This window comes from Anabrus simplex, chromosome 1 (genome assembly GCF_040414725.1).
Source record: "Anabrus simplex isolate iqAnaSimp1 chromosome 1, ASM4041472v1, whole genome shotgun sequence".
Taxonomy (NCBI): domain Eukaryota; kingdom Metazoa; phylum Arthropoda; class Insecta; order Orthoptera; family Tettigoniidae; genus Anabrus; species Anabrus simplex.
The window spans coordinates 1,582,097,072-1,582,107,716 of NC_090265.1; the positions used below are offsets into that span (position 1 = coordinate 1,582,097,072).

Genomic DNA, 10,645 nt, shown 5'->3' on the forward strand with positions numbered 1-10,645 from the left:
GCCTGTTGCTATTTCTTTATAAGTGTAAAATTTTGACATCTTTCTCCTGATACAGGTCAGAGTAAAGTGTAACATCGACTGAAGCTTCAGTTTCATTTATGGTGATGTATGGTTGGTAATGTCATTCAAAGCACAATTAGTGTGTGCGGATGCTAATCGCACCAAACTATCTCACTCTTTACCTTGCCCAGTACACCTGAACAGTCTTTTGCAGTTATCAACCACATAACCTTTCGTTGTGTTGTTATTTGAACTTCCAGTAGCCTTCGGGCTGATGATGTAGAAAACACTCGATAACAACACTCATAAAGCAATGTCCTATATAAGTACTGATGGCCAAATTTACAACAATGATTTATAAGGAATGTGAAAATATATAATATTTAATGAACATTACAATAAAACCGGATTTCCTGCATTGATCCTTTTCATAAACAATTTGAAAATTAAAATTTCAAGTTTAGACCGCATACACTTTACAAGAATCGACCGATGGAGGGAGGGGGATTATACTGTAGTTACCAAATTATGATAAAACATAATGAAAGTGCTTGTGAGTGTGTGGTGCCCGCACGGATGAGTGTCATAAGGACACCGGTATAGATAAAATATGTTGATATTCAGACTACAAAATCTTACATTAAAATACAGAAGAAGAAAAATATGATCAAAACGAATAGTTTTACGGCAAATGGTATGTTCAGATTATAATCTAAAATCCAAATTTAGAGGTTTCTTAGCAAATAGATTCAAGAGATCTGTTGGTTTTACAATTATGTCTCTGTGAATGATGAAACGAGCCAACCATTTGAACCAGCTTTCACTTGTTTATTGCCAGTTTCTGTTTATTTTGTTTTGTAAAAATTCCATGTGTACGGGGGATATAACCCTCCAGTAAACCCCCTTGGCTACGCTCCTGCAATTTACCATTTCAATCAAAAGACAGAAGCCGAGAAGTCGTCTGCCATTTAACTTAACTGTATCAAAACATGTAGTATTCCTTATCATATTACCAGCTGAGATGACGGGGTCAGGTTCATGATCATGCATTCGACACGACATGTCAATGTGAGTGCTTGATAAACAGTAGCAATGAGAATTGTACGTAGCGCGTGACTGAGCGATCATTTAGTGTATTTAGCCAGTGTGATAATTTACATTAGTCAAGAATAGTAAAACGAAATGATTTATAAATATCATATCCAGAAAATGGCTGTGAAAAACACTCCTACACTATGGAAGAAAGTGTCAGTCGTATAAAATGAGTTTTGCATTCTGTGATTGTAACCAAAATTAATGTCAAAGGTTGGTAACTATACAGTATTTACATTGTTCAATTGAACAGTTGAGATAAAGTTTTAAAAATATTTACATTATAACTTTCAGCGTAAATGTTTGTAATAAAAACAAATGTCAATAGTTGGTAACTATATAGTAATTACATTATCTAATTGAATAGTTGAGAATTTACAAATATATACATAATTACAAAAGAGCAGCTGGTGTGCAAGGATAAAAAAATCTTTTTAGTACCAAGTGCGTCCTGATGTTTTAGAGGTTGGAAGAAGGAATTAGTATTGACATTTCAGAAATATGTAGAGCATCCTACATTCAGTATCTTCAATACGGATAGCAATGATTTTTATCACTTGCAACCCCAGAGTCTATTAAAATCTACTGTATAGACACATTAAACAAATAACATTTTACTTAATATACGCACTACTGAACGCAACGTTTCGTTCTTGTAACATATTCCATCCAAGAGTTGGACCAAATTTAAAGTACATTACAGATGCAATACAGAGAGGTCTTCATGCTACTTAGCAGAAATTGTTTTCCTCCCATCAAAAATTCAATAAAATATTCTGATGTTAACACTTCGTTACATAAAATTTGGCAAATATGTTAATAAAGATACAAACATGTCGATTCCGCAGCCAAAAGTCTGCTTTTATCGCCAACAGCTGCACCATTAGCTGTCATACCTACCCTAGGTTCAATGAAGGATCGGACCAGTGAAATGAGGAATTGTGTAGTTTCTCGTTGCTTTACTCACCCATCCAGAAGATGTTATTACACATTAGGCTATTAAATGCACTGAAATGTCTACACCCACTGACCCTAGGAGCGAAACTTTCACATCGTTCGTTAAAGCGACTGGCTGCATAAGAAATTACGCTACCGGTACCTCTCATAAATCATCATTTTCATACTGCCAGAGCTAAAGATGAGAGTGGAATGAAAGCAATTAACTTTCTCTATTGCATACCAGAATACAGTGAGCACTATCAATGCTATATCCAACCAGAAACGGTAATTCTCTACGAAATCCAATAAACTGTAAAATAATGTCAAAGCTACTAAAGTTCAATGTGTTTATAAGAAGGTCAATAACAGCCGTCTGCATGGCATTAGTCATTCAACCAAAATATAGAAATGCAAGGTAATAATCGTTCTGATTAAGATGAAGTCAAAACATTTAAAACCAAAAATAGATCGACTGTTAAGGACATGTAGGATCATTCTACGTGAATTTAAACAATGAAGGAATTCAGTAACTTAGGTGTTCTTAAACTCAATCTTTGAGAGTCTAAAAGATTGTTCAGTAGCATAAGCATTGCGTACGACGTGGAATGTGTGACAGGAAGGTTACGTGGATATCGTAAAATGAGAGTTAACTTCTGAACCCACTTAAATTTACTAACACTTCTGGAGAAATGAAGTTTTCGATTCATAAAAGACAGAAAGTTTCTTACAAAAACGGTATACTAGGCCTCCAATTAGCCTAATATGTAATTCTGCCGTGATGGTAAGCAAGAGATGTTGAACAAGGAAGATTTAACAGAGGAATACAGCAGAGACCAAGGGGTGTGGATGAAGCTGCAGTGTGCTCAGTATCTGCGAGGCCTCGTAAGAAGAATTCTCCCTTAATTAACGAGATATTACTGACCTTGCTTGGAAAGGCCTCCGAAGTCTGAAAGCAATTCACATCCGTGACGGGAAGACGAGTTTTATTAGTGAGGAGTGACACTGTAAGAGCACTTCAAGGTTGACGCACAGCACAAAACTACACAAACTCAAACAGGTAGGAGGGGAGTGTGACGTTCCGAAGTACCGTTGAGGAAATTAATGACTTCCTGAAAGATTCGTGCGTTGCATGTCTTATCAATATAAAAAATGACTCGTCCCGAGAACAATAGTGAGACCAGACTTTCATTTTCCATGTTTAAAAATAGTACCTACACGACTCCTGATAGCGGTTAGCGAACTTGATTGAATCTTTCACGGCGTAAACTAAGAATATCACTCTTATCCAGACATTATCTGCCTCTGTGGATGCGTGGTAGAGTGTCGGCCTCCGGATCCCAAGATAGCGGGTTCAAACCCGGCAGAGGTAGTCGGATTTTTGAAGGGCGGAAAAAAGTCCATTCGACACTCCATGTCGTACGATGTCGGCATGTAAAAGATCTATGGTGATACATTTGGTATTTACCCGACAAAATTAATTAAATCTCAGCCATAGACGCCCAAGAGAGATCCGCTTTACTCTGTCTGCCATCTAGCGGACCTAGAGTAAAACGGAACGTCGAAATTGACGAGCAGACAGCCAGATGGCGTCAAATAGAAATGTCTGCAAACGGTAGTTGAGGCCATACGATTATATTATATATATATACAGACATTCAACAGCAGTTAAAAGAAGAGAAATCCAATACGTGAAGTCATAAGGACAGTGTAACCTCCCAACAGACTGCAGTGGTTGTAAAATTACGAGACCTTCGTCTGAACGAGTCTTGCGCTCTCAAAACAGCAAACAAGCTTGAACAGGCCCTTGAACAGACCACTGCACGCAAAGACATTGATTTTAAAATAGCATTACATGTAACTGGAAGTACTGCAGTGAGAGGCCTTCAATGAGAGACAATACAGGAGACACAAGACAATTATTACGATCGTGAGTGCATTACTATCTTTTCAAAGAACTTAATGTCCTGGTTGTCGATCCATAACGAAGAGGATGAGAATACTTGAAATACTTGAAAAGGAGACTGCTTATCGTTAACGGATAGAGGAGGTTGTAGAAACTAACCACGCTCAAGGCTTGATCAGTGATATCGCAGCTTAGCTAAAATCCCCACAGTTAAGTAATATTCAATGATTATAATTACTTTGACAAGTTGGCAATTACAAAAGCAGAAATAAACAAGACACCCTACAACAAGCAAACTCTGGCTTAGTGACTTCGTGGCTTAATTGGGATCACTGATAGGATCAACAAATTTCAGAACTGGGTGAAAAACTAAACTTTTTTAAAGTATATAGAAAAGATTCAAATGAAGGAGAAATCCTGGTTAATCAGTACGAGTAAGTGGGCTCGTAGTTACTCTAGTATTATCCAAGATAAGGGCCCATCGTCTGGATATACTGTCTCATACTACGTCCAAAGAGTAAAACACACGAAAGAAGGTGTCACCAGAGTAGAGACAACTTAGGATTCAGAAACCTTAATTCTGTCGCGGTTGGATCCGAATAAGAAATACCAAGTAGGAGACATTATGGAGACAACTATATGGAAGCAATACTGGATCCAGATCGAGGATTGAATTCAATCCCTGAAAGTAGGCAACCTAAAAGTTACATAATTGAACATTTTATAGATCTCAGTTGGTAACGAAAATTGAAGCATGATCGAAGTGCTTGTCCCGATGAGTGATGTCACATTGTAATTTATTTCATCAATTCCACATGCTAAAAGATGATATCTAACCAGTATAAAATATCTGACATTGGTTAGTGTGACATATAGTTTCTTGCTTCGTACCGTATTTTTCCATCATCATTCCTGGTGATCGACTTGTTAGCTAGCCACTTTCATATGCGCAAGGCCGCCTGTTCGATCCAAGTCAAGGTTAGTAAATCCTTACCGGTGAACTGCCCGTGCGGTTAGAGGCGCGCAGCTGTGAGCCTGCATCCAGGAGATAATGGGTTCAAACTCCACTGTCAGTAGCCCTGAAGATGGTTTTCCGTGGTTTCCCATTTTCACACCAGACAACGCTGGGGCTGTACCTTAATTAAGGCCGCGGCCGCTTCCTTCCCACTCCTAGGTCTTTCCTATTCCATGGTCGCCATAAAATCTGTCTGTGTCGGTGCGATGTAAAGCAAATTCTAAAAGTAAATTATTGACAACGGAAAGCATACTTTTTCATGCCGACATATAATTGACATGTAACTGAACATCAACCAACCCATTAAGCGTACACTCGGCACATTTCTGTTCCTTCCTGGTTCTGAACGAGATTTCCAGGATTCACCCACAAATCACGATCAATCAGCAAATTAGTTCTAGAGGTTGATCAACTGAAGAATATTTTGTTCTACGATCTCATTTCCCTTAAGAAAAACACCATCGGTCTCAAATGGATGTTCACTGGGCCAAGTACAGATAGAACTGGCCTTCTGAGCCCAAGTTAGCAGGTCCGATAGAGTCTCAGTCCGGTGATATAAGATGGTGCTCAGTTGCGCCAGCTTCATGTCGGTAGACTTACCGGGACGTAAAATAGCTTATATGAGACAAAATTCCGGCACATCGGCGTCTTCAATAACCGTAAAAGTAGACATTGGGGTGTATAATCAATATTATTATTACTATTATTATTATCATCATCATCATCACCATTTGTTCCCTCCTACTAGGTTGCAATGGGACTTAAGGAATGTTACCCTTCAAGTTTTCTAATTAACGCCCCTGTGTCTGACCTTGGACGTGATAAGTCTCGTCCAAGGTCAAGCATGAAATCAACTTGGAGGAAATAATTATGTCTTTCAAGTTATGCTTGCAAATCCACGACCAAATATATACAGTAGTAAGCAGGATATATCAAAGGTTAGGTATTACGTGAAGGCAGATCCAGGGTGCGAAATCGCGGGGGAGGGAGGTGAGGGAGGGATTTCACCCCCAGCGACGATTTTATCTCAAAGGCCCCCCCCCCCTAGCTAAAATTGCCTGTGGGGATTCTTTCGTTATAAAACAATGGTGAAAATGTAGAACACATATAATTTATTACTGAAATTGATGTTTACTGTACATATGTTCATAAAAACATCTATATAAATAAAATTGTTCGTGTCTGTTTGTCTGTTCCACCATCACGTCGAAACGGCTGGACAGATCTCAACCAAACTTCATATTTAGAGTATACTCATCCCGGGGAAGGTTTCGATATGCATATCATTTTAAAATCTTTGAATACACGGGGGGTTTATAGGAAAACCAGAATGGTTTTTCCACCATCACGTCGAAACGGCTGGATAGATCTCAACCAAACTTCATATTTAGAGTATACTCCTCCCGGGAAAGGTTTCGATATGCATATCATTTTAAAATCTTTGAATACACGGGGGGTTTATAGGAAAATCAGAATGGTTTTTCCACCATCACGTCGAAACGGCTGAATAGATCTCAACCAAACTTCATATTTAGAGTATACTCCTCCCGGGGAAGGTTTCGATATGCATATCATTTTAAAATCTTTGAATACACGGGGGGTTTATAGGAAAACCAGAATGATTTTTCCACCATCACGTCGAAACGGCTGGATAGATCTCAACCAAATTTCATATTTAGAGTATACTCATCCCGGGGAAGGTTTCGATATGCATATACCGTAGCGAAGCACGGGTACATTCGCTAGTCAACAATAATTCAAATGACTGCCAGACCTTGAGCAATAAAACAACGCAGTAGTGGCAATCCGGACCTGCAGCCTATTATTCATGTTTAACTCTGACAAGTCCATCTAAAACACGGGCAAAAATGTAATTTTTTTTTGCTAGGGGCTTTACGTCGCACCGACACAGATAGGTCTTATGGCGACGATGGGATAGGAAAGGCCTAGGAGTTGGAAGGAAGCGGCCATGGCCTTAATTAAGGTACAGCCCCAGCATTTGCCTGGTGTGAAAATGGGAAACCACGGAAAACCATCCTCAGGACTGCCGATAGTGGGATTCGAACCTACTATCTCCCGGATGCAAGCTCACAGCCGCGCGCCTCTAACCGCACGGCCAACTCGCCCGGTAAAATGTAAATTACTTGAAGCTCTCCTCCCTTGTCATTGCTCTTAGTAGCTCGAGCTTACCACTCCTGTACTTCTTGGAGAGGGTGTGTTTCCGGAAAAAATTTACTTAAGCAGTGTACAAACCGACAAATTTGTTCAGTCAACACTTAGCCCTGACAAAGAAAGGTTTCACAAATAAAGCAATAAATCAGGACAAGTCGCGTCTCGTTTGGCCTTTCTTAAGAAAGCGACAGTCTCTCATAAACTTCTCAGCTGATTGGAATAACGTTCTAATGTTTATCATTTTCCTTATAACAACTAAATTCAAACAAAAAGATCTAAATTTACATTTTTCTGGGGGGAGGGGGTAATTAAATTATAGTGTAATGTTATACCCCGGATATTGCCTGAAATAAACACTAGTAGTTAAGTCCTATATTCCTTCTCCCCCCACACCACTTCTTTCTGATTTCGCACCCTGGGCAGATCCAAGAATGTGAAGAACTGTGTACAGGACAAACATATATAAGCAAATAACTCAACGTAAGAAACGAAAGAAAAAGAGAGAAATAAATAAAGCAGCAAGCAAAGGAGGATAGAAAATACTTCATTAAATGAAAGATTCTCAAAGATGCTCCAACTTAAATAGCCCTTAAAAATACACCTACTACCTGCAGTTTCACTAAACTTTCTCACTGTACTTTTACACCAGTTCACTGACCGCTGTCATGCACTAATGCAGCAGTGAATGGGTATTCGTATCCCACTGAGGGTAAGCACGACGAATTTCGCAAAGATCGCACATTTGCAATGCTCCAACCTAAAACAAGTTAGTGTACATGGAATTGCTTCACTGTTCTGTATCAATCCTTGGAGGCATTAGTTGAGCAACAGAGTATTTAACCTACCTAAAGGTGATCAAACTAGGTTACATTACAATTCTCTCCAAGACAACATAACTTTCTTTAAAGGATTCATGACAGCGAAGGATGTTCATTTAAGATTCTTGCTTGCACAGCCGTTGAAGTCACCAGATCGTTTTCAATTCCAGGATGAGATTTATGAAACAGAATGACAATTTAGAAATAAAATAACGTTATTGAAATAATACGTTACATTTATAAGTTGTCAATGAAACTTACCACCTTTTATCGATATTGCGTGTCAGTCTGTTCCAAACATTAATTGAACTATTCAATTAAAATAAGATTCGTGTTAATATTATTAACGAAATTTATTCTACCTTCCATCTTTTAAAAGGATATGGTATAAATATGGTACATTAAACTACTGCGATATGTAAGCTTTTGCCATTTGAATCGCATTTAGCATAAACTTCCCTTTTTCTTCAAGTTGCTTTACGTCGCCTCGGCACAGATAAGTCTTATGGCGACGATGGGACAGTAAAGGGATAGTACTGGGAAGGAAGTGGCCGTGGCCTTAAAAGTTACAGCCCCGGCATTTGCCTGGTGTGAAAGTGGGAAAACACGGAAAGTCATCTTCAGTGGTGCCGACAGGAGGGTGCAAACCCACTATCTCACGAATACTGGATACTGGCCGCATTTAAGCGACTGCAGCTATCGAACTCGGTCCCAGTAACTTCTGTTACTACGTCGTACACCGTTACTAAAACATATTACTTGATACATATACCTGATGGTTGCCGATACAATAGCTCTTACAATAATGCCCTATTAGTATTCTGGAGCCGGCACCCTCGATGTTTGACCCCTTAAAAGAGCAATAATAATAATATTAATAATAATAATAATAATAATAATCAGTGTGAATTTAACTGTATTGGGGAAGTTTGCATACAGAGTATTTGGCATTTTATTTAGGAGGATAAGAAGTGTCGAGGAACTAAAGATTATAATTTAAATAATTCAGAAAACTAATTTGGTGACCAAGCTCGATAGCTGCAGTCGCTTAAGTGCGGCCAGTATCCATTATTCGAGTGATAGTGGGTTCGAACCCCACTGTCGGCAGCCCTGAAGATGGTTTTCCGTGGTTTCACATTTTCACCAGGCAAATGCTGGGGCTGTACCTCAATTAAGGCCACAACCGCTTCCTTCCCACTCCTAGCCATCCCCTGTCTCACCGTCTCCATAAGACCTAACTGTGTCAGTACAGCGTAAAGCAACTTGTAAAAAAAAAAAAAAAAAAAAAAAAAAGGTATTTGTGTGATGAGGACATTGTACTAGTCATTCGTGTTTTTTTTATTTTTTTTTTTATTACAGTGATTCTTATTCATCTCACCACTCGTCAACGTTTCCGGTGATTATGTGAAAATTTTACTTACTAAAATTAATTTTCCTAAAATTACGAATGGGTAATTTGCATCAAGCAGTTGTTTTAACAAATTTTCTGACAGAAAAAAACCAACAGAATTACGCACAAAAATTACCTCTGCACAGTCCATAAATAATAATAATTTAACTTTTCGGCGTACTGTATTATATAATATCCGGCTCCACGTCTAAATGTTTAGCGTGCTGGCCTTCGATCCGAGGGATCGCGGCTTCGATTTCCGGCTGGGTGGAGGATTTCAACCTTAACTAGTTAATTACCCTGACTCAGGGACTGGGTGTGTGTGGCATCCTGAATATTAGAAATCATCATAGGTAGGACCTTATCCTCACAAATGTGCAGGTCGCCTATAGGCATCAGTTCGAAAGATCTCTACCAGACCTTTCCGGAAGACATACGCTGCTTGTATTATCGTATATAATGCACGAAACAACAGATCTGTTTAGATGTACACACATAAACACATGTTGGCAGTGCTCTCTGATCACTTATATTTACGGTGGTACTTACAGGCATAGCTTGCAGTAGCCGCCACGAGGAAGATCAGTGCTAGTTGCGCCATGTTGTTGCTGGTGTGACACTCGAAGAGAGACAGACCATGAGCTCAGCTTGCTACTCTGGGCTCTATGTTACCGCTCACTTTCCAACGGCCCCCTCTTCCTCTCAACCCTCCGTCCCCCCACATTTGACCCCTCACGTAAGCACTGACATTTTAGAGTTTCTTCCCTAACCTTGAGGAAACAAAGACGTGGTAAAGTTTACAATTTGGTGACCAAGTGCACAGACGATTATATCTGATTTTAATTACAGGTTTAAGGCAGACGAGAAATTGGTTGGAATTAATCTATTAAATTCGAAAACAATTCAATCGAACCCAGGTACTCTGGAATAATTTTCCAAAATTAATTTAATAGATCAATGTAATAGAATATTTTCCTTTTCATCGTGTGATCCTCTAACAGAAGGTTCTTAATTTTAAGCCAACGATCGCATAATCTAAAAGGTCACATACCTGCGAATATGTCTGCTACTCAGCAAAAGCCTGCAATTATTGGATCAGTATGATGATTCCAAAGTCATATTCCTTTGCGTTCAGCCTACTACATCAAAGTGAATCTCAATGGAGTGAGGAACGATCCACTTCTCGAAATACAGCCTCCTTGGAAGTCTTGGGAATGGAATCCTTGTATGGCACAGAGGGCTGCTTCACTTTGGAATTAGCGCATTCAAATACTGATACGCATCTATCATCTCACTGTTAAGTTTCTATTCTACAC

At 39.1% G+C, this 10,645-nt stretch overlaps 1 protein-coding gene across 2 annotated transcripts in view; it reads right to left on the reverse strand.

The window, feature by feature from the left end:
- Positions 1–10,014, reverse strand: part of LOC136881050 (protein obstructor-E) — a 51,717-nt gene extending 41,703 nt beyond the window's left edge. For both annotated transcript variants that reach the window (XM_067153653.2, XM_067153662.2), the window contains exon 1: positions 9,879–10,014. In XM_067153653.2, the coding sequence (XP_067009754.2) occupies positions 9,879–9,930 (52 nt within the window). In that variant the 5' untranslated portion in view covers positions 9,931–10,014. The remainder of the gene's footprint in view (positions 1–9,878) is intronic.
- Between the last annotated feature and the right edge of the window lie 631 nt (positions 10,015–10,645).